The sequence below is a fragment of the Ornithorhynchus anatinus genome, chromosome 7 (genome assembly GCF_004115215.2).
Source record: "Ornithorhynchus anatinus isolate Pmale09 chromosome 7, mOrnAna1.pri.v4, whole genome shotgun sequence".
Classification (NCBI taxonomy): Eukaryota; Metazoa; Chordata; class Mammalia; order Monotremata; family Ornithorhynchidae; genus Ornithorhynchus; species Ornithorhynchus anatinus.
The window spans coordinates 61464453-61488983 of record NC_041734.1 but is presented as its reverse complement, the minus strand read 5'-3'; the positions used below and the strand labels follow the sequence as shown (position 1 = coordinate 61488983).

The 24531-nt window shown below is 50.8% G+C and overlaps 1 protein-coding gene across 2 annotated transcripts in view; it reads left to right on the top strand.

Moving 5' to 3' along the window:
• Positions 1–24531, top strand: part of NUAK2 (NUAK family kinase 2) — a 32333-nt gene that overhangs the window by 3634 nt on the left and 4168 nt on the right. Inside the window, exons 2-6 of one of the 2 annotated variants that reach the window (XM_029069919.2) lie at positions 11093–11228; positions 19153–19273; positions 21019–21170; positions 22726–22791; positions 24381–24500. In XM_029069919.2, the coding sequence (XP_028925752.1) occupies positions 11093–11228; positions 19153–19273; positions 21019–21170; positions 22726–22791; positions 24381–24500 (595 nt within the window). Of the gene's footprint in view, positions 1–10884; positions 11229–19152; positions 19274–21018; positions 21171–22725; positions 22792–24380; positions 24501–24531 lie in introns of those variants that run through there. The other variant, XM_007656083.3, reaches the window with a different exon arrangement.

Genomic DNA, 24531 nt, shown 5'->3' with positions numbered 1-24531 from the left:
TTACAATCAGATCAGACATGGGGTCTGCCCAACATGGGGCTCAATCCCTCAAGTAGCCTAGTGTAGATCTCTCTTCTGTGAATTTATTGAAATCTCCTATTCTGTTTGCCCCTCTCTGGCCTAGGCAGCCCCTGAAGGAGGAAAGGAGACTTCAGAACAGGCATCCATCTTCTCCAACGTCTGGACTTATCTGTTTCCTAGCTATGTGAGCAAGGGCAAATTGCTTCATCAATGGACCTGGGTTCTAATCCAGGCTCTGCCACTTGTCTGCTGTGTGGCTTGTCACAACATAATATGTCTCAACTTCCCAAGGCCTCCGTTTCCTCATCTATAAAATGGGGATTTAAAACCTGTTCTTGATAGCTAGACTGTGAGACCCATGTGGGCCAGGGACTGGGACAACCTGATAACCTTGCATCCACACTGGTGTTTAAAACAGTGCTTGGAATATAGAGCTTATCGAATACCACAATAATAACTATGTGCAAGCCCTGTATTAAGCACTGAGGTAGAAACAAGATAATCAGATTCCATGGGGTTCACAGTCTAAGTAGGAGGGAGAACGGATATTGAATCCCAGCTCCGGCCACTTGTCTGCTGTGTGACCTTGGGCAATTCACTTCTCTTCTCTGGGCCTCAGTTGCTTCATCTGTAAAATGGGGAACGAGACTGTCAGCCCCACATGGGACTGGGACTATGTCCAACCCTATTTTTCAAGCACTTAGTACAGTGCTCTGCACACAGTAAGTGCTCAATAAATACGATTGAATAAATGAATCCCCATTTTGCAGATGAGGGAAACAAGGCACAGAAAAATAAAATGACTTGCCCAAGGTAACACAGTAGGTATGGAACCCAGGTCCTCTGACTTCCAGGCCAATGTTTTTTCCACTAGGCCATGCTGTTTAATTATTATTATAAAATTTATTATTATTACGTAGGCTGTGAATCCATGTGGGTCAGGGATCATGTCCCACCTGATTATCTTGCATCTATCCCAGCACTTAGTACAGTGCTTGTCACACATAGTAACACCTTAAATTCCACTATTTTTAGAAGCAGCGTGGCTCAGTGGAAAGAGCCCGGGCTTGGGAGTCAGAGGTCATGGGTTAGAATCCCCACTCCACCACTTGTCAGCTGTGTGACTGTGAGCAAGTCACTTAACTTCTCTGTGCCTGTTACCTCATCTGTAAAATGGGGATTAAGACTGTGAGCCCCACGTGGGACAAGCTGATTACCCTGCATCTACCCCAGCGCTTAGAACAGTGCTCGGCACATAGTAAGTGCTTAACAAATACCAACATTATTATTATTGTTATTATCATAATCAATTTTCTAATGAGCATCGTTATTAGACCCCAATGTTGTCTTCAGGAAGGACATTGCAGCAGGTTATTGTGCTGAAGAATTCAGGCTTTTATTCAAAATGAAAGAGGGCAGTATGGAAGTTCTTCCCACCTCAAGGGCAAAAAGCAACCTCTTCTTTCTCTCCCGTTCTTTTTTTCTCTCTCCCCTCCCTAGCCCTGAGGTAGTTTCAATGGCTCTTTTCCGGACACTTCCCTTATCTTAACTTTTCCCTTGTCCAGATCAGTTTGATCACTTACAGTCAATAGGACCCTTCCGGTTCTGAGCCCCAGAGCTCCTAGAGGAGTTGGGGGAAGGACTCTCCTAAAACTGGGAAAGGATTTGAGGGAATGGGGAAACCCTGATCCCAACTCCCCCTCTCTCCTTTTATTCCCATCCTCCTTCCCCCTTCTCTCCTCCTCCGTCAATTCAGTCTGCAAGGTGTGGCTCTTCACTGAGGGAGGGATTTGTAGGGTGAAGGTTACCTTTTGGGAAATGCAAATGGTCTGGGAAAAAGAGTACAGGCCTCTCCCAGCTGGGCTTGCCTCACGGGCAGGCTGAAGCCTCTTAAATGCCTAGGAATCCCGGAGTGGGACAACTCTTGGCTTCATCTGGTCATTCATTCAATCGTATTTATTGAGCGCTTACTATGTGCAGAGCGCTGTTCTAAGCCCTTGGAACGGACAGTTCGGCAACAGAGACAATCCCTGCCCAATATCGGGCTCACAGTCTAAACGGGGGAGACAGACAGCAAAGCAAAACAACAAAACAAGCAGTCTGGCATAGATATCATCAAGATAAATAAAATCATAGAAATGTACACATCATTAGCAAAATTGAGTAATAAATAATATAAATATGCACAGTGCTGAGGGGAAGGGGGAAGAGCAGAGGGCGGGAGAAGGGGGGGATGGGTTCTAATCCTGACTCTCTGCTTGCTGTGCAACCTTGGGCAGGTCACTTAACTTCTCTATGCCTCAGTTTCCTCAACTGTAAAATAATGTTGGTATTTAAGTGCTTACTATGTGCAGAACACTGTTCTAAGCGCTGGGCTAGATCCAGGATAAGCAGGTTGTCCCACATGAGGGTCACAGTTAACCCCCATTTTACAGATGAGGTAACTGAGGCACAGAGAAGTTGTGACTTGCCCACAGTCCCACAGCTGACAAGTGGCAGAGCTGGGATTTGCACCCATGACCTCTGACTCCCAAGCCCGGGCAATTTCCACTGAGCCACATTGCTTCTCGTAGCCATGCTGCTTCTCCTATGGAGATTCCATACCTGTTTCCCTCTTCCTTAAACTGTGAGCCCCGTGTGGAACAGGAACATTCGGTAGTATTTTTTTCAATAGAATTTATTGAGCGCTATGTGCAGAGCATTGTACTAAGCACTTGGAATATACAATTCAGCAACAGATAGAGATAATCCCTGCCCATTGACGGGTTTACAGTCTAATCGTGTTGCACTAATTTACCATGTACCTTCCCAGCCCTTAGAACAGTGATGGCCCATAGTAAGCACTTGGGCACTATACTAAGCATTGGGATAGATACAAGAATGAGGTTGGATGCAGTCCCTGACCCATACAGGGCTAACCAGTCTTAATCTCCACTTTACAGATGAGGGAACTGAGGCACAGAGAAGTGGTGACCACACTGCTACTCTTCAACAGAAGCTAGCAGGAAAGTCAAAGGTTTTGGACAGGGTGGCAGAGAGTGGGGTAGTAATCAGGCCAGGGGGACCAAGTGGTTCCAGGCTGCAGACCACCTCCCACATTCCCTGAGACTCCTAAATTCTGTTTATTCCGAATCCTGTCCCCTCTGCGTTTCATCAAAACAGGAGATGGAGCCCGTGAGTCAGCTTTCCTGCTTGTGCAGCTCTCACTGACTTACTGTTTCATTCCAGATTTCCGCCACCACTGCTGACTCTGGTCTCCCCAAATCAAGTCGTATTTAGTGAGCACTTACTATGTCCAGAGCACTGCACTAAGTTCTTGGGAGAGTACAGTACAACAGTCAGCTGTGTGACTTTGGGCAAGTCACTTAACTTCTCTGGGCTGAGTTACCCCATCTGTAAAATGGGGATTAAGATTGTAAACCCCACGTGGGACAACCTGACCACCTTGTATCCTCCCCAGCGCTTAGAATAGTGCTTTGCACATAGTAAGCGCTTAACAAATGCTATTATTATTATTATTATTAACAGAATTAGCCGACACGTTCCCTGCTCATATCGAGTTTACAGTCGAGAGTGGGAGGCCGACATTAATATGAATAAAAACCAATTTGGATTATATAATTTGAAAATATGTACATAAGCGTTGGGGATGGGGAGAATATCAAGTGTCCAAAGAATATAGAATCAAAGGATCTGAGAACTAGAAGGGAGCTTCAGAGATCCCCTGCCTCAATCAATGGTACACACTTTAAGCTGTGTTGGGGGAAGAGCACCGTATTAAGCACTTGCGATTGGAAAACAAAAGGCCACCAGTTTTATTCAGTCAGCCTTAATCAGTGAGAAGCAGTGCAATTTAAGTGAAAAGAGCAGGGCCTGGGAGTCAGAGGACCTGATTTTTAATCCCAGCTCTGCCATGTACCTTCTGTGGGACCGTGGGTAAATCATTTCACCTCTCTGAGTCTCAATTCCCTAATCTGCAAAATAGGGATTCAAAACCTGTTCTCCCTCCTACTAAGATTGTGAACTCCATGTTTGACTTTATCTTATATCTACCCCTCCACTAAGTACTGTGCTTGACACACAGTAAAGACTTAACAAATACTACAATTATTATGATTAGTATTCACTGAGTGCTACTGTAGAGCACTGTATTAAGCACTGTTCTAAATTTTAGGACTTACTATTGCCTTAGACCCCTGCTTAAGAGAAAAATTCCCCAGAAAGGAAAGCATGAAGCATGAAGCATAAACTGGGCAGTGTCCTTGGCCCTCTGGCTCACATGCAAGGACATTCACCAACACTTTAACACACGTTCACATTTCATGCCTACAATTTCACGTACATGTACACTATTCATCCCTTAGGGATGAATCACCTGTTTCATAGACATCTAAGGGGCTCAAAGACAATGACTTAAGACATGGGTGAGAAGTCAGGGAAGGGATGGGGGAAAGCTGCCTGTGAAGTTGCCATCCCCAACTTGAACCTCCCAGGGACCAGATAATTTTTGCTCCTGCAGAGCGGTCTGAGCGATGATGTCTCAAAATTCCCATTTCAACGCTCCTAATAGTCCAAATCATTCCTTCCCCAAGCAGGACTGTTCAGAGCCCAGCCCGGAAGCACAGTATGCTGGAGTCTCCAAGAAAGAGACTGTGCCATCTTACAGCACAATAGCTGAAAATTCTGGGTCGTCTGTCGGTGTGGTGAACACTATCACTCCTTGGGCTGAGGTGGAGTCTGGTAGTTGTGCTTTGCAATTCTACTCTACCCAAATTATCCCAGGAGTCTGTATAGGTTCTTTCAGACTTTGCCCCTGGGTTTTTCACATAACTTTCTCATCATCCTCCCAACCCAAACCGGTTTCATTTGGGAAAACTTTATACTGTCAAGTGGCTAAGATGAAAGTGGAAACAGAAGAGAAAAATCAGAGTAATGGTGATCTGGTCAAACTGGGAAGCAGACTAATGGTTAGAGCACGGACCTGGGAGTCAGAAGGACCCGAGTTCAATTCCTGTTCCTCCACTTATCTGTTGTGTGACCTTGGGCAAGTCCCTTCACTGATATGGGCCTCAGTTACCTCATCTGTTAAAATAGGGTTTACGACTGAGGACCCAATCTGGGTCAGGGACTGGGTCCAACCTGATTAACTTGTATCTACTCCACCACTTCGTGCAGCACCTGACACACTGTAAGCACTTAACAAATACCATAAAAAAGGGAGGGTATCTTTGAACAGTCTATGCATTTCTCCTTCCAACTCTGCTACTCAGACAACAGAGAAGAACCCAGCTCTCTTGCGTGTGTGATAAGGAGAGTGTACGTGAAGTTGTAGGCATGAAGTGTGAACGTGTGTTAAAGTGTTGGTGAATGTCCGTGCATGTGAGTGTGTGCCTGTGTATGTGAGATTACATTTGCGTGTATTTACCTATCCCCCCTCTAGACTGTGAGCTTGTTTTGGGCCGGGTTTGTCACTCTTTACTGGAGTATGGTACTTTTCCAAGTGCATAGTAGACCGTGAGCCCGTCGTTTAGACTGTGAGCCCTTTATTGGGCAGGGATTGTCTCTATCTGTTGCCGAACTGTACATTCCAAGCGCTTAGTACAGTGCTCTGTGCATAATAATCGCTCAATAAATACTATTGAATGAATGAATGCTCTGCACACAGAAAACCCTTAATAAATACGATCGGATGAATGAATCTATGGGCTGGTAAATTTGGGGGACATTCTTTGCCCAGTCTCCTTATGTTGTGGAAAACCACCTGCAGGAGCCTCCAAGAGCAGGAACAGTCCCTGGGCCCCTCCCACCCCCACCCTCCGTCTTCCTGTCTGACCAAGCAAGATCCAGATGGGCCTGTCCACCTGTCTGCCTGCCTACGTGTCTGATGGTCAGAGCTGGGTTTTGTCACTTCCCAGCCCTGGCTGCCTCTTCTCCCCTATCACGGGAGAACCTACAGAAAACTGCCTTGAGGCAGCAATGCTTACTTTAAGCTTCCTGGAGTCTGGGCCCGCAGCCCCATTATATCCTAGGGAATTTCCACTCCACCTGAGACTGTCCTCCCCAGCACATGATGTAGGAATTCCATTGAAATCGGCTCAAGGCTGGGTGATGTAAGCAGATTCCATAGTCCGGAACTTTCACTGGATTGTTCAGTCTCCCTTTATCCAGGGTGAGTTGGGTTTCAGCGATTAAGATCGGCTCCCGCTCGTACAACTTTCCGGTCCTCAAGAGTCCGTCTGTGTGACCATCTCCTTCTCTGGGCAGAGAGCCAAGAAATAGCTTTTCACTGGGCAGGCAATGTGGCCTAGAGCACAGATCTGGGAGCCAGGAGACCTAGATTTTAGCCTCAGCTCCATCATTTTTCTTCTGTGTGATACTGGGCAAGTCACTTCACTTCTTTCTGCCTCAAGTTTCTTCCTCTGTAAAAATGGGGATTCAAATACTTGCTCTCCCCACTCTCCCCTCCCCCCAGATGAGGCAGGGACTGTGTCTGATTTGATTACCTTAGCTCTACCCCAGTACTTAGGACAGTGGTTGGCACATAGAGGATTAAGAAATATTATCATTAGTGTCTTGAGCTGGGTGAGATCCTACAATAGATGTCCTGTTGGCACCTCAAGCTCACCATCTCCAAATCTAAACTCATCTTCCCTCACAATCCTCTCTGCCACTTCACTTTCCCATTACAGGTTAACAAAACCATCATCCACCCCATCTCTCTAGACTGAAACTGTGGCATTATCCTTCCCTTTGTCTTTCAACCTCCATATTCAGTCAGTCACTAAATCATGTCAATTCTTCCTCCTTATAGTTTCCTCCCCTTCCTCTCCATCCACATGCCCACCATGCTGGTGTAGGCACTTGTCACATCCTGTTTGACTACTGCATTGGCCACCTCCTTCCCACCTCCTTCACTCAGCTGCCCAGATCATCTTTCTAAAACATTGTTCAACATACATTTCCCCATGCCTCAAAATCCTTCACTGGTTGTCCATTCCTCTCTGCCTCTAACAGAACTTCCATCACCATCCACTTTAAGACTCTCACTCAGCTCTCTCTACCACTTACCTACTCTCTTCTTCCACTAAACCCCAGCTTGCACAACTTGCATGCCTCACAGGGCCTCATTCTTATTTTCCCTTACCTCTTGTTCAGTCCCTCTCTTTTGCCTGAAATTCCTTTCCCATTTTACAGACCACTGTTCTCCTATTTTCAAAGCTCTCCTGAAATTACATCCCCTCCAGTAATCCTTTCCTGATTGAATTCTAATAGCCCCACCTTATATCTCATTAGTTCATTGGGTTCTCACCACGCCCTGCGCCACCATAGCACTTATGTACAGATCTTGATATCAATCAATCAATTGTACTTATTGAGCACCTGTTGTGTGCAGAGCACTGTACTCAGTGCTTGGGAGAGTATAACAGAGTTGATAAACACATTCTCTGCTCCTAGAGGGGGAAGACTTTAAAATCCTGTTACTCCCTCCTATCTGTAATTTATTTTAGAAAGCTCATTGTGGGCAGGGAATGTATTTGTTGTATTGTTATATTGTCTTCTTCCAAGCACTTATCACCCTGCTCTGTACAAAGTAAACACTTAATAAATACAGTTGACTGCCTGCCTGCCTGTTCACCCTCCACCCTAATACCAGATGGTAATTTCTAGAGGCCAGAGATCATGCCTATTAATTCTATTTTACTCTCCTGAGCACTTAGTACAGTGCTCTGCCCATGGTAAGAGCTCAATAAATGTTACAGATTGATCTTCAAAAATGGATTTGGGGTGGAGGAGAGTTAGGTCAGGGACAGGAAGTTTGGAAGTTGGGATCATGAGGGTTGAATCTTTTTCCCCATAGCATTTTCAGGCATCAGTCTCTCCATCAGGGGAAGCTGAAGGCCTAGAGTGGCTGGGGGACTTGCCTTAGCATGTCAGTGGCAGAGCCTGTGCTAGAACTCAGGATTCCTCACCCTCTCAATTCAGTATCCTTTCTAGTAGATCAAACTGCCTTTCATCCACTTTTTATTCAGAAGAATTGATGACTTAAAGCCTTTAATCCTCAGCTTACCAGAAAGAGTAGTATTCTATTTTACTATACATTTTAAAATTTTGAAGATCCAATCTTGTTCCAAGGAAGGAGGTGTTCCAAGAGGGAACCGCCAGGAAAATGGATTCTCTTCCTTATGTTGGTTGGGAGAACTTGGATCAGAGCCTTCCCTGCAGTCTCCATGTGTGAGACTCCCTCCCATCCCCTTCCTTCTGGCCGCCAATAGTGAGCTGAGGTTAGGAGAAAGGATGAGAAATGATGAGCACATGTCTTCCTCTTCGAGTCCAAACCTTCCCCAAATCCTGACCCCCGAAAACAACATCCATTTAAGGAATCTCACCTAGAAGTCTAAGTGCTGGACTTTCAGGTCCCCCCCCCACATCCCCCCCCCAAACTGAGAAATCAGGGTTTGGGGGAGGTCGAGGTGGGAAGAGAAGATGCCTGGGAATGTCGAAATGACACAGTTCCCGGCCCCAAGGAGGGTCTGACTTTAGAAGTTTGATTAGTCACCTCCCCCCCCACTGTTGCCCCTCTGAACTAAATGGAGGATAAAAGCTGGGGGGGAGGCCCTGGCAGAAGCTTCTCTCTAAAGAAAAGAGAAGCAGCATGGTCTAAAAGAGCATGGGTCCGAGAATTAGGAGGACCTGGGTTCTAATCCCAGCTCTGCCAATTTTCTGCAACCTTGGGCAAACCACATAACTTCTCTGCACCCCAGTACCTCATCTGCAAAATGGGTGTTAAGACTGGGAGCTCCATGTGGGGCATAGGCTGGGTCCAATCTGATTAGCTTGTATCTCTCACAGTGCTTGGTACACAGTAGTTTTGGTTGGTTCCAGTGATCGGATTCATCTGCTTTGTGGGGTGTGCGGACCAGCTCTGGGCCGGACTCTTTATAGAAATAAACTGAAACTACCCCACCGTCCTACTTCCGGAATCATTTTGTAAAGAGAGAATAGAGACGTGATCAGGCAGAGACTTAAGTGAAGTATTTTCCTTTCTCCCCGTTGCCTGGGGAGAGAGGTGAAAATCCAGAATCAGTCTCTCTGATCTTAATGGAATAACTGGGAATTCTCTCAACATCAAACTCGGGATTTCAACCGTCAGAAAACGATTAATTGAATCGTGGAGGGTGATTGTTTAGTACGGTTCAGAAAGGCGGGCTGTCTGAATTATGCTCCTCTCCCCTTCATAATAATATTAATTACGTTATTTGTGAAGCATTATAGTATGTGCGAAGAGTTGGAATAAATATAATCTAAACCCATCAGGCCCAATCCTGTTCCACCGTGGACTCTCAGTCTAAAAGGGTGGGCGGGGAGAACGTGTATTGAATCTCCATTTTATAGATGAAGAAGCTGAGGCCCAGAATAGTCAAATCACTTGCCCCAGGTCACCCAGCAGGCGATTGCTGGGGCCAGGATTACAACCCAGGTCCTCTGACTCCCAGGCCTGTCCTTCCCCCTTCTTCATCTTTCCCATCAGAAACCTTTTGACGATCCCAGTTCTCCGGCATGCCTTTCTGAGCTCAGGTAAAGAAAACTGGTCCTTTCTTATTCAAACCGCTTATTCTCCGGAGACACCCCAGCGGAAACCTTTAGCCGCTGAGATCTCCTCCCTCCTTATCTCCGAAGAAAACATCACAATGGGGACGGAGCCCGGGGCTTTCTCGGGGCAGGGGCCGAGCCCGATCTCTGGGTGGAAGCCCCCGGCCCCGCCAACCTCCACCTCCGACGCGGGCCTTGACGCCCCGGGCCCGACGACTGAGCCCCACGCGGGACAAGGGACCGGGTTCAACCCGATCTGCTTGTATCCACCCACAGCGCTTAGCTCAGTGTCAGGCGCATAGCTGAGCGCTTGACTATGCTGCTTAGAGAAGCAGCGTGGCTGGGAGTCAGAGGTCATGGGTTCAAATCCCAGCTCTGCCGCTCGTCAGCTGTGTGACTTGGGGGAGTCACTTCACTTCTCTGGGCCTCAGTTACCTCATCTGGAAAATGGGAATTAAAACTGTGAGCCCCACGTGGGACAACCAGATCGCCCTGTATCCTCCCCAGCGCTTAGAACAGCGCTTTGCACATAATAAGTGCTTAGCAAATGCCGTTATTATTATTATTATTATTATTATTATTAACGAATACCGTCAATCGGCGTGGCTCAGTGGAAAGAGCCCGGGCTTGGGAGTCAGAGGTCGTGGGTTCTAATCCCGGGTCCGCCACTTATCAGCTGTGTGACTTTGGGCAAGTCATTTCTCTGCGCCTCAGTGACCTCATCTGGAAAATGGGGATTACGACTGTGAGCCCCACGTGGGACAACCTGATCGCCCTGTATCCTCCCCAGCGCTTAGAACTGTGCTTTGCACACAGTAAGCGCTTAACAAATGCCATCATTATTATTGCTATTATTAACGAATTCCGTCAATCAGCGTGGCTCAGTGGAAAGAGCCCGGGCTTTGGGGGTCCGAGGTGGTGGGTTCTAATCCCGGGCCACTTATCAGATGTGTGACTTTGGGCAAGTCACTTCACTTCTCCGGGCCTCGGTGACCTCCTCTGCAAAATGGGGAGCAACACTGTGAGCCCCACGTGGGACACCTTGTGCCCCCCCAGCGCACATAGTAAGCGCTTAACAAATGCCATCATCATTATTATTATTATGAACGAATACAGTCAATATTATGATTATTCATCGCTACTGCGAATAGCAGCCAATCCGGGGCGTCGTAGTCACGAGGTCCCCGGCCTCGACCAATGGGGGGCGAGGGGGGCGTGGGCCGGGCGGGGAGGGTTTATAAGGCGGGTGGGCAGGGCCGGGGCGGAGTGGTCGGGTGGCACTGCCCGGCCGGGGACCCTCGCCCACCTTGGCAGCTGCAGATCGGGCATCGTCGGGCTTCCTGACCCTCCCTGCCTCCATGGAGCCTTTGCCCGGGTGCCCTCGCCGGGCCTCCAGCCCCAGCGCCGAGCTTCGCCTGCAGCCGGCCGAGGCCTTGCCCCTGGCACCGCCCCTGGCACCGCCCCTGCCCCTCTCCCCCAGACCCCCGATGAAGAAGCAGGCGGTGAAGAGGCACCATCACAAGCACAACTTGCGCCACCGCTACGAGTTCCTGGAGACCCTGGGCAAGGGCACGTATGGGAAGGTGAAGAAGGCGCGGGAGCAGTCTGGAAAGCTGGTAAGGGCTCACCCACCCCTTTTCTCCTGCAACTGGGATAATAATAATAAGGGTGGTGGTATTTGCTAAGCACTCACTATGTGCAGAGCGCTGGGGTAGAAGCAGGGTAATCAGATTGTCCCACTTGAAGCTCACAGTCTTAATCCCCATTTTACAGATGAGGTCGTTGAGGCACAGAGACGTTAAGTGACTTGCCCACAGTCACACAGCTGACAAGTGGCAGAGCCGGGTTTAAAAACCTTAGTTACTAGGGGGTAAACTCCCGTCTGCAGGGAGGGTAGTGACTGGGGGGCGATGAAAGATGCTTGAATGATAATGTTGGTATCTGTTAAGCGCTTAGTATGTGCAGAGCACTGTTCTAAGCACTGATACAGGGTCATCAGGTTGTCCCACTTGGGGCTCACAGTCTTATTCCCCATTTTACAGATGAGGTCACTGAGGCACAGAGAAGTTAAGTGACTTGCCCACAGTCACACAGCTGACAAGTGGCAGAGTCGGGATCCCGGATGCCCTTTCTTCAAAGGGCAGGGGGTCCGGGGGCGGTGTGTGTGGCATCTTCGGGGGTCCCGTCTGCAAGGAGGGTGGTGGCTGGGGGCGATGAAAGATGCTTGAATGATAATGTTGGTATCTTAAGCGCTTAGTATGTGCAGAGCACTGTTCTAAGCACTGATACAGAGTAATCAGGTTGTCTCACTTGGGGCTCACAGTCTTAATCCCCATTTTGCAGATGAGGTAACTGAGGCACCGTGAAGTTAAGTGACTTGCCCATAGTCATAATAACGATGCTATCTGTTAAGCCCTCGCTATGTGCCAAGCACTCTTCTAAACACTGGGGTGGATACAAGGTAATCGGGTTGTCCCATGTGGGGCTCTCAGTCTTAATCCCCATTTTACAGATGAGGTAATTGAGGCACAGAGAAGTTAAGTAATAATAATGATGATGGTATTCGCTAAGCCCTTACTATGCGCCAAGCACTGTTCTAGCGCTGGGGTGAATAGAAGGCAATCAGGTTGTCCCACGTGGGGCTCACAGTCTTAATCCCCATTTTACAGATGAGGTAACTGAGGCACAGAGAAGTTAATAATAATAATGGTATTCGTTAAACCCTTACTATGTGCCAACCACTGTTCTAAGTGCTGGGGTGAATACAAGGTAATCAGGTTGTCCCACGTGGGGCTCACAGTCAATCCCCATTTTACAGATGAGGTAACTGAGGCACAGAGAAGTTAAAAGTTTGGGTTGCTCAGGGTCACACGGAAGACAAGTGGCGGAGTCGGGATTAGAACTCACGTCCTCTGATTCCCAAGACCGTGCTCTTTACACTAAATCACGCCGCTTCCACGATGCAGCCTTGACTGTGACAAGGCCGAAGCCCCGGGGACAGGAAAGGTGGGCTTGAATGTGACAAGGGGGATGTCTTGTGGAAGGGCTGGAGACCTTAGAGATGCCAGGTTTGTGGTGAAAAAAGCGGGCAAGCAGGGCAGTCGCCTTTTATCTGGCCGAGGAGATCCGGGTTAAGGACGGGGAGGTGTCCCGTGAATTGAAGACGGGAAAGCAAGCGTGATGGAAAGAGACTCATAAATAAAAGCACATTGAGGTACCCCTTTGCTAATTCTGATCCTTTGCGTTTGGTGAGATTTAAGTGCCATCCGGAGGATCTCAATGGGTTTGAGGTGTGTGGGCAGATCAGTTCCCATGTGCGGAAATTGGTAGCCCTTTCTTTCGATTGGGCCCCAGGGAAAACTATATGGCATCTCAAAAGTGTTGATTCTAATGCCTCAGCTCCTGTTCTGCAGAGGGGGAAACGGAGGCCTTCTTTCCCCGCAAGTCCCTCTGGTTCTGGACCGCCGTCTTCCATTTAAAACCCTCAGGAGGGGGCAGAATCAGCGTTAACCTGGCCTGCAGAAGGGGAACAAGGGACGACCCTGGGCGAGGAAAGGGCGCAACCTGCCAATCCCCTCCCACTCTCCCCCTGCCAGCATGCCCAGGATTCAGGAGCGCCTTCGGGGCTCGACCCGCGGCGGGTGGGTGGGAGAGAGGGGGCACGGACACAATCGGCCAAGGGGAGGAGAGGACTGGGCCCCTGAAGAGGCAGAGTGAATGGAGCAGGGGGTTTTTGAGTGGCGGTCTGCCATGGGCTGAGAAGGGAGAATGTTTGGATAGGGGGTTTCTTTGTATCCCTGGAGGCTAGTTTCCCGAATTGCTCTCACATCAGTCTTTACCCAGCCAGTGTTTGCTTTTGCGTCCTGTGCTGATTTGAAATTCAAAAAGTCATCTCATTGGTGCAGGGAGGTGCGGGGAGGGGGAGGGGAGGGACCGGGGCAGAGGCTGGTGAAGAGATTGTCCCATCAATAGGAGAGAGAGAAAGAGAGAGAGAGAGTGTGTGTGTGTGTGTGTTTTCCCTGCTAGTGTTTGTGCCAGGTCCTGGCAGAATCCCCAGCCGCCTGCTGCCAAGGGACAGTTGTTGGGTAATACTGTACTTTCCTACTTAACTTCTCATTCTGATCTTTAAAGCACTAGAGCTGGCCCCAGAACCTGAAGCCCCGCGATCAGGATGAACAGGTCTGGGGATTTGGTCTGTGGCTCTGGATTCTAATGAGCAGCTCCGCCTCTTGGAGCCCATGTGGAAACAAGCTCTGCCCCCTCGCCATGGGGAAATTTGGGCTGGGCTGTGACAGTTGGGAACCAGCCAGGCTTCTGGGTCACTACTGGACTGACTCTGCTCATATCACCCAAGGTCCTCTGGGCATCTGTTCTTACATTGAATGGCCCAGGAACCAGCTTCTCTTAACCTCAGTTTTGCCTTCTAGGGTAGTTTTGCGGGTTTCCTGTTCTAACTGTATTAGAACAGTGAGAGAAGCCCCTTCAGCTATCTGCAAAAGCCTACTCTGCTCAGGAAGCAAAGCTGAGGTGGCAAGGAGACCTGTGCCTGGGAATTGTGCCCTAGTGAAAAGAGCACAGGCCTGGGAGGCGGAGCACCTGGGTTTTAATTCTAGCTCCATCACCTACCGGCTCTATGACCATGAGCAAGTCAATTAGTTCTGTGCCTCAGTTCTCTCATCTGTCCCTTCATAGATTTTGAGTCCCAAGTGGGACCCAATTATCTTGTATCTGCCCCAAAGCTTAGTACAGTGTATGGCACATAGTGCTTAACAAATACCACAATTATTGCTCAATTGAAATCCCCTCATCCAATGGCAGGGAGAAGAGGGTCCTTAGATGACCAGTAGCCAGGCCTTCCTGTCTTGGACATATATACGGGACTCTGATCCCCTTCACTGTAACCCAGGAAAGGTGATAATGGCGGGTGAATAAAACACTCTAGATGCCCGTGGTTCCATGAAAGGACAGCAGCCCAGGTCTGCCTGGATGTGGCTATTCCTTAACTGGCTTGTCTGCTTGGAAAGATGGGAGAGTGACACAGAGATAGGGTCCCCATTAAACATGCTTTCTTTCTCCTTCCCCTCCACCATTTAGGGCAAGACAGATGAAACCAAGGGCCTCCTCCTGCCAGAGAGGAGGTAGGAGGGTAATGGATGTCCCAGAAGGCCATCAAAGGGAAGACAAATATTTGTTCTTGATCCTTTGGGCTGTCTTGCCCCCAAATGACATTTCCTCCTGCCTGGGCTCCCTGCTTCCCAGCCCACTTCCCAGGGTTAGCCTAGCCACGGCTCACCAGGCACTGACCAGGCCCCGCTGGGCCACACCTGGAGGTGAATGGTTGGGTGTCGCATTTTCATCTGGCTGGCAGCTGGGGAATGGATTAAGGGACTGGTATGTGCCTGGCCCCCTCAGCTCCCCTGTGGTTCCTTCAGAACACTACCCAGGGTGGCTACATGGAGATCTCTAGGATGGACGGAAGTCTGCTGACCTGAATTCTTAAGGGTCCAGGGGTCAGCCTCTCCTGGGAACATGGGAGCAGAGAGAGCAAAGCAGAGTCTAGCCTATCCACTGCCCCATTTCAGGACAAATAAGCAAACTGGTTCCTGTGAATCACCACTCCATTTTCTGGCTTTCTCTCGTCATTCTCATGTTTCAGCTTCCTCATGCCCAGCTTTCATTCTGCCTCATACTAAACTCCACACCCCCGAGTGTTCCTTGTGGTTTGACTGTCTTCTGTCTCCTGCCCACTGACCTTCTTCCTTCCTTTCTTTCCATATTTCTTCCCCTCTTCCAGTGTCTCTCCCACCTCTGGCCCTTAAGACCACTCTTGATTTTCTGGATTTCCAGCTATGAAGCTTTAGAAAATGGGGTATGTCCCCTTACACTCTCCACCCACCCTAATTCCCTCTCGATCCAATGATGGGTTTTATCCACAGGCCCCTGGGGAAGTGAGGGTAGCTCAGGCCTGAGCTGCAGTGGGTTTTTTTCCTCTTGCTCCAGCAGATGGGTGGGTGGAGCATGGCTAGATGGGGTAGTCTATCCCTGATTCCCAGCCCCCGAGCCGCCTCCGGTGGAACCGACTTCTAAACCCCAGCGCCCCCCAGTTGTGTGACCAGTCCCGGGCCGGGGGCTGGGTGTCTCCATTGCAAACATGCCTCGGTGGTGTTTTGATCTCTCCCCAGCTCCCGTTGCCAAGAGCTGGGCCCCAACCGGCCGTTTCACTTCCTTGTGTGGATCTCTGCCGCTGCACGTCCCAAAGCCCGGCCCGGGGCCCGGCCTAGAGCCCGCCTGGCCCTCCCATGCACCTGTCGGTGTGGTGGCTGCCTCGGCGTCTGTCCGTGGGCTTGGGTGGGAGGCTGACTGCCGGCAGGGCTTGTTCCTGGGCCTCGGCCAAGCCAAACGGCAGAGCTGGGCTGGGACGCTGCTCGCCTCGGGGTGACGACTCCACGAGCCCTGTGAACAGGGAGAGGAGGGGACTCCTACCACCATGGGTGGTTTTTGAATAAGGCAGTGGTCTTTTCTCATGTAAGCCCATCCCTTCTGCTTGGGTATTGAAGACAGGAGCAAGAGTTGCAGCAGCTATGTGATGGCCCAGAGTTGTCTCCTCTTCCTTATCCAAGTGGGCCATCTTTGCCATCTCTTTCCCTTCTCCACCTCCTCCTCCACAGCCATCAGCTCTGTGGAATTCTCCCTTTGCAGAAACATTCTCCTCTAGTGGCCCCTTTCTCTCTCACCTGGCCCTGGACCCATCACCCCCGGCCTGCTTTGTCTTTTGAACCTCCTGATGGTGCCTGAGAGTGGAGGTGAGCCGAGGTGAACCGGGCCTGCCCACAGCCGGACTTTGGACCCAGCTGGGCACCTGGGGATTCCAGGAATTCCCCCTGTGTGGTGTAAGGGCTGAGGGGGCAGGAGAGGGGAGGCCCAGATTGCCAGATGGGGCTTCTGAGAGTCAGTGCCCCAAGGCGGTAGACTCAGCCCTCACTCAGAAGTACCAGGGTTAGAGCTCAACCTGAACTTGTCTTTTGGGGCTAGGTTTACCCCAGGTCCCACCTCTGCCTCTGCCAGGGGGCTAAAGAGAGGGGGAATCATTCCTGACCCATGTAGGAGATGATGCAGAAACCATGAAGAAGAGCTGGGAGATGGTCGTTTCTGATCCTCTGGAGCTGTTGCAGAGATGCCGGCCTCCCGACTCTAATATGAGGGCACCTGCCAAGAGGCAGGAGCACTGCTCCCACTCTCTGGAACTGGCCTCCAGGCGAACTGTGTTTGTTCAACCACTCTCCCCAGGGAGAGGGCAGAGTTCCCCTGGGCGGAGTTGGTGCGCCATTGATCTCCCCGGCAGCCCTCCCTCTGATAAGCAGCTGCAGATGGACCTGACCCAATGGGTGGGTGAGGAATAGAGTGAGGAAACTGAGGCTTCTGGCCCGCTGGAGGAGCAGCCATGCCTGAGGATCTGCCTCCCTTGGAGAGGAGAGGCTGGCTCCATCTGTCCACTGTTAAGGGGCCAGGAAATGGCCCTGACAACACTTGTTTCGTGCTAGGAAACACACTGAGTTCTCTGGTGCTTGAGCAGAGAAAGCGACCTGGCCACCAAAAATAAGGTTTTCCCGTGTGGCCTTGGGAAGGCTTGGGGCTTGAAGAGGGAACCGGGGCTGGGGACAGACTTTCCATTTGCTTAAGTCCTACTTCCCTGCTGCCTGCTTTTGTTTAGGCCTGGCCCAACTTATTTCAGACTCTGGAACTGTAGACCCTTGTTATTTGTGAGGCAGTCACATCTCCTTACTGGATGTGGATTTAATTTGTATTATAGAAGAATGATGATTTGGCTTTCAGTTTAGGTTTTCTCCCAGTGAAATCAGAAGGCTTCCATTCCATTTGTTCTCCCGACATCCCTGAGAGGCAGAGAGGGACATAACTCTCCTCCCTGGTTTACAGATGGGGTCCAGAAAAGTGAAGTGACTCATCAGTAATCACCAAGGTCTCATCACATCAGGGGCAGAGCTAGGGCTAGCACTCAGATCTCTCTCCACTTGATTCAAATCTCAGGTTGTTCAGGTGGGGTCGAGGGAGATGTGTTAGAAGGAATAGATGGGTAGATCCCAGCGCTGCCATCTCATGGCTTCGGACAAGTCCTCAGCTTCCCCTGGCCAGTGGGATCTCTCAGCTATGCCAGCCCATAGTCCTCCCAGCTTTACGCACCTGCTCCTGATTAACTTGGGAGCAAGACTCTGAGAGAATCCTGCTGCCTCTCCTTACCATTGTCCCGTCTCTAACATCGGTGGGGGGGGGGGGGGTGGGCTTGGGGGGGCAGCTCTGCTCCCCCGAGGTCATGGAGGGCTCTAACCCAAGAGTGTGGGGCCGGTCCGTTGCTGGGAGACTAGGCAGCTGCATTGTGAGCAGACTCCGCTTACAGGATCAGGGCTGTTCCGCATTCTTGTCTGGGGGGCGGCAGGGGGAGGCAGGGGGAGACGGCGGGTTCTGGTGGATTCAGTTGTAAATGCCCTCCCTGGGCTGCATTGTCTGGCTTTTGAGTCTTTTGAAAGAGAGGATTAGAGGCACCTCCTCTCCTGTACCCCCTTCCTCTCCTCCCGTGCCCCCATCCCTCCCCCACCTCCTCCCATTCTGGATCTCCTCCAGAAGAAGCATTTGGGGCTATGGTGGAGCAACCCCAAGCAAGTGATAACTGTTTCCTGGCAGCCCGTGTGGATTTCCCAGGTCCAGGCTGCAGGAGAAAGTCTGGTGTTTGCTGTTTTCTCTCCCAGAAGATGTTGTTTGGGAGTCTAATGCCAGTGGTTTTGGGTTTTCTGCGAATAGCCTAGGATGTGAACCTTAAGATCCCCCTTTCTAGACACCACCCCCTCACCTGGCCTACTTGTCACCTGTGCCCTGCCTTTTGCCCTCAGACAGCTCTTGCTCTCATGGAGCTGAGGGTTCTGTGGTCTTCCTAGAAAGATTTAGCCTCTTTGGCTTTTATATCCACTTAACCTCTTTCCAATAACTCATTACTTAGTTCCCCTCGAGGCCCCGACTGTATTGCTCGCTCCTTATTTGCAGTTGAGAAGGCTGATGCTCAGAGTGGGTCAGCAATCTGCTTGGCACATAGCATCGCCTACGTGGGATTAGAATTTCTGTCCCTGCTGCTCATATCATGTAGGGGCTAAATCATCACCAGAGCATGTGAGATGCAACAGGGCTCCTGCCTCAGTTTCCCCAGCTGTGAAATGGGGGTCACTGGGCTGAACATGAATCCTGTGTGAAGTACTGATGGATGAGTTCTTTTGGCAAGGGCTTGTGGGAATCAAGAGAGTTGGAATCCAGCGGGAAAAAAGAGTGCAATTCAGCGACACTGTTGGTGAAAGGAGTTGGAGGGGGATAGAGGTTACGAGGGAAGATTTGCACAAGTGTTTTGAAGCTGCTTGAGAACTAGAGCTCTCAAAGTGGGTTGCGTGTCTGTATAATGGTTTCTCCAGGGAAAATGTTGCTTTAAAATAAACAAAATACTAAACCCTTATGTTTCTTCTTTCTTTCTCTCTTTGCTAGGTGGCTATCAAGTTAATCCGAAAAGATAAAATCAAGGATGAGCAGGATTTGATGCATATCCGGAGGGAAATCGAGATCATGTCCTCTCTCAATCACCCACATATCATCTCCATCCATGAAGGTAGGGTTGGGGGAAGGTGGTGGTGGAAGGACAGGGGGATCCAGGATTCTTTGGTAATGCAGCTCAGAGCTCTGCCCATCTTCCAGTCTATTTAAGCACAGAGCCTCTTCCCCTCCCCAAGCATAAAACTCTTTGATTCCCAAGTGATCTACTAAACAATCTATCCAGAGTCCCAACTGAGTATGCCCCTCCCACACTTCTTCCTTCCTCCTTGCCCTCTCATCTCCCCCGCCCCCTCCCCAGCTGGAGCTTGATTCAACTTGTGCTCCGGCTTAGTTTGCTCCCCAGCTTTCCTCTTCTCTGCTCCCTCCTGACCTCTCACCCTGCCGGCTCCTCCAAAATTCCAGACACCCTCTCCTGTGCTCCAAACAATTGAAGGCCAGGGAGGGCAGAGGAGGAGGAGGAGTTGCAGGGTGGATCAGGCTCCCACTTGCACCTGCAGCATCACTGGGCCTGGATGGGGTTGGGGTTGGGGGTTGGGGAGCTGGGGACATCTTCTTCCTTCACCCCTCCTAGGGGCAGGGGTCCCAGAGTTCTCTGCTCTTTGATTGTACCCCCTCAATCCTTTGTCTGCAGATTCTGTGTTTCCCTTTCCCAGTGCAGCTGTTGGACATTTGGGACCCACACTGCCTGAGAGAGAAAAACAAAAAGAATCAATATCCCCCATGGAAGCTGTTGACTGGGGGACTAGGAGTGGGGTGAGGGGGTTATTGGGGAACTAATTGGAGTTTTCCCCTCTACCCACCCCCCCAACTCCCCAGTAAATGGTTTTTGGCAGCGTGAGAGGACCAAGGGTGATGACAACAACTGTCAGTGCCAACCAATTGCCCCTGAGGAAGCCCTAGTGGATGGCAGGGACTTCATTAGTCTCTGGGGCTCCTAAAGGGGCACAGTTGACACCGGAAATTGGATTTTGGGTGTGTTTGTGCCTCCCCCCGAGGGGTCTCTAGAGAGAGGGGTATGTGCTGCTTCCCTCCCGCCCAAGACTCTGCCCGGGCTCATGCCCAGCTCCCTCTCTGAGTTGGACGTGCCACGGCTGGCTCCCTGGGCGTGGGACAAACATGCCTTTTATGTGCCAGGTGATGGGCAGATTTCCTCCACCCACCTAGGCAGAAATGCCAGAGACTCTGAGGGTGTGGGCTTTTGCTCCCACCCCATCAACGCCTTGGCAGCAATGGCTGGGCCGTGAGCGGGGGTGGGCCCTGGGCTGAACCTACAGGAGGCATTCCAGGTGGCTGGACGGGCCTTTTCGGTCCTCTGGGTCTTTGGCCTTTAGTGGCCGGTGGGAAGGGAATGGAGGGAGAGCAGCCGCTGAGGGCTTCCTAAGAGCACGCCGCTAGCTAAGGGCTGAGCACAACAGGAGGGCAAGAGAGGAAGCCATGGGTGTCACCAGCTGGCTCTATCAAGGTCCCCAAACTGGTCCTTCTGTCTGAGCGCATTGGACCGCAGCCTTGAGCTGCGGTGCGAGAGGAGATGTGTGTTTGTATGAAGTGTGACACACTCTGTTGGTATCAAGAAACAGTTTGCTTCTGCGGTGCTCTCCCAAACACTTAGTCTATTACACCACCCTCAGTAAATGCTCAGTAAACGCCACTGGCTGAGAGAGTTCTGTGGTTTCACCTGCCTGGGGGAGTGCTCTCATGACCTAATGTCAGTTTCTTCTCTGGGGATCCCCAGCCCAGGGGAGAACACAGCTGGGATTCCCTCCTTGGCCCTGACCCCCGCCCCTGCTCTGTCTACCCCAGTGTTCGAGAACAGCACCAAAATCGTGATCGCCATGGAATATGCCAGCCGCGGGGACCTGTACGACTACATCAACGAGCGCCAGCGGCTCAGCGAACGGGAGGCCCGCCATTTCTTCCGCCAGATTGTCTCGGCCGTCTACTACTGCCACAGGGTGAGTAGCTCCCCGACAGCTGGAGACCCTGGCTCCCGCCAGGGTTCCCAAAGCCTTTCCCTGCTCAGCTAATTCTAGTGATTATAATAATGACTTTTATTAAGCTCACTTAAGCTCACAGTGCAGTCAGATCATAGACCCTGAGAGGAAACTGTGGTACAGAACAGTTAAGCGACTTGCCCTAGTGGAAAGAGGACAGACCTGGGTTCTAATTTTGACTGCCACTTGTCTTCTGGCCTGCATCGAGCACACCTCCTCCAAGGGGCCTTCCCTGATGAAACCCTCTTTTTCTCCTCTCCCTTCTTTGTCTCCCTGACTTGACTCTTTTATTCATCATCCCTCTCCCAGCCCCCAACACTTATGTAAATATCCATAATTTATTTTATTAGTATCCGTCTCCCTTTCTAAGACCCTAAATTCGTTATGGGAAGGGAATGTGTCTGTTGTACTCTCCCAGGTGCTTAGTACAGTGCCCTGCACAAAGTAAGTGCTCAATAAATATGACTGACTTCTGTGTAAGTCACTTAACTTCTTGGCCTCACGTTTCCCTATCTGAAAAATGGGGATTTAGGATTAAATACTTCTCCCTCCATGTGGGACAGGGACTAAATACAGCTTGAAAGTGGGCCTGATCTAGGGGATAGAGCATGGGCCTGGGAGTCAAGGACCTGGATTCTAATCCAGGCTCCGCCACTTGTCTACTTTGTGACCTTGGGCAAGTCACTTCACTTTTCTGGGCCTCAGTTACCTCATCTGTAAATGGGGATCAAGAGAGTGAGCCACTTGTTTTGGTTGTCTGTCTTCCCCCCCCCCCGCCCGACTGTGAGCCCATTGGGTAGGGATTGTCTCTATCTGTTGCCGAACTGTACTTTCCAAGCGCTTAGTACAGTGCTCCGCACACAGTAAGTGCTCAATAAATGCAACTGAATGAAATGACTGAATGAATGAAGGGGACTGGGGCCACTTGATTTAACTTGTATCTACCCCGGTGCTTAGAACAGTGCTTGGCGCATAGTGAGCGCTTAACAAATACCGTAATGATTATTATCTTCTATTTACCCCACCACTTAGTGCCGTGTTTTTCACATATGGAGTAAGAGCTTAACAATGCCACTTGCCCAAAGTTACCAGGCAGACAAATGATGGAGTCGGGTTCAAAAGCCGGAACTCCCGACTCCCAGTGCTGTGCTCTTTCCACAAATTAGGCCATCCTCTCCTTGCTCATTTCTTCTCACAGCAGCCCTGGGAAGCAGGGGTGGGTCTCCTCATTGTAGAGATGGGGAAACTGGTCCAGAATTGTTAAATAATAAAGTCAGAGCATCAAGGGGGACTCAAAATCAGGGTTAGAACCCAGAATTCCCCCCACCCCCTTCCCCCAGATTGCGTATTACCCGAGGAACCCCTTACCACTGTGAGCCTTGGAAGAAAACCTGCGACTTGATTACATTTGGGCCAATAGGGGCAATTATCTCCTGCTCCCCCTTGGATGGATCCAAGCAGGACTGGCTCCAGCTGGGACTCTCCTCCCCCTCACCCTGGCTGTCCTCTCTTTCAGAATGGTGTCGTCCACCGGGATCTCAAGCTGGAAAACATTCTCCTGGACTCCAATGGCAACATCAAGGTGAGAGTCTCACTGGGCCCTCAGCTACTTCTTGTACTCCTGGGAAACTTCAGGTCCTCAGGATGGGCTCAAATGGAGAACCCCCTTTTCCCCCAGACTGAATCTCTGCCCCCACTGGGGATGCCACTGGGATATCCAGGGTGTCTGTGGACTACTACTCTGTCACTGAGTCCCTTGTCCTGCTCCTGGTGCCTCTCTGCAGAGGGCAGGCAGAGTGTGGTCGGGCCCTGCCTGCCACCTGACATCCAAGGGCACTGTCCAGGATTCTGGACTGTCCAGGCCAGTGAACTAAGCCAAGAGGCAGTTCTGGGCTGTTCTAAGGGGTCGTGACCTGGAGCCTTGAGGCATAGCCATTGGGTCGAGTCCACCCCGGCCTAGGGCCATCACCACCTGCCCAGATAAGGAGAACGTGCCGCTGCCAGGTGCATGCCTTAGCCCCTGGTAGCCACGGGCAATGTCCACAGATCCATCTAGACTAGAAAAGGCGGGTCCTTTCTTGCCACTAAGTCAATAAGCCTAGGGTGACTTAGATGGTCACGGGCTTTGCTAGAGCCTGGTTGTTTGTTCTCAGGCCCGATAAGGGACCAATAAACCAGTAAACTGGTGGCACGAGGGCATCAGTTGTGAGTAACCTTGGCTCAAAGGGCTGGACCTCTCCTGCTTTATCCAGTAAGGGGTCTTTGCCCTCTACACGAGCATTGACCTGGGAAGTCATTCATTCATTCCATAGTATTTATTGAGCGCTTACTACATGAAGAGCACTGTACTGAGCGTTTGGAAGGTACAATTCAGCAACAGATAGAGACAATCCCTGCCCATTGACGGGCTCACAGTCTAATCGGGGGAGACAGCTGGCAGAGTAAAACAGAACGAAACAAAAACAAGACAATATCGAGTCCTGCCGCCACCCAGCCTGCCCCAACTCCAGGGTGCCCAGAGAACCAGATGTGGTGGGGAGTCCAGCCTGCACCCCTCCAGGCCCCCAAAATGCCCCTCTTCCTGCCTGCCAGTGTATGGGGATTTTGTGGACGGGGGTGTTTTGTGGATGTGCTCACCTGAACCGGAGACCATGACCTGGTAATCTGGGTTCTGGCCCCACCCGTGTGGTGAGATCACACCTTTATCAGGGAGGAGCCAGAACAGGCAATCCATTTCATCAGCAATTTGGCGGTGGCTCCCTGAGCCAGAGCCAGCCTACTGTTCTTTCTGACTGGCAATGGAGTCTGGCTCTCCTGTAGAGCAGCTGCTGTATCCAATGGTTTTTTCCTGGGCTGGCATGAGGACACAGTCACAGCCTCCACCTCCCAAGCCTTCCCTTTGCCCACCACTCTCCACACCTCTATCAGGAATAAGCTCTTCTGGTCTCTGCTTTGGCTCCATATCCAGAGGCAAATTAGGGGAATCTAGTAAGCCTGACACTGCCTCCCGTTGTGGGATCATTGTCGGGCCCAGGGATGGGAAGAAGGGAGAAGGCAGGCATTGGTGTCACGAGTGAGAGACGGGGAGACTCCTCAATGCCTCCATCCCACAGAGTAACCATTTCTCCCACCCCACCCCCACACTCACCCATCTCCCTCCTGCCTCCTCAGATTGCAGATTTCGGCCTCTCCAACCTGTACGAGCGAGACAAGTGCCTTCAGACATTCTGCGGGAGCCCCCTCTACGCCTCGCCTGAAATAGTCAACGGGAAACCCTACACAGGCCCTGAGGTGAGAACACTGGAGACCCACCCCTGCTCGT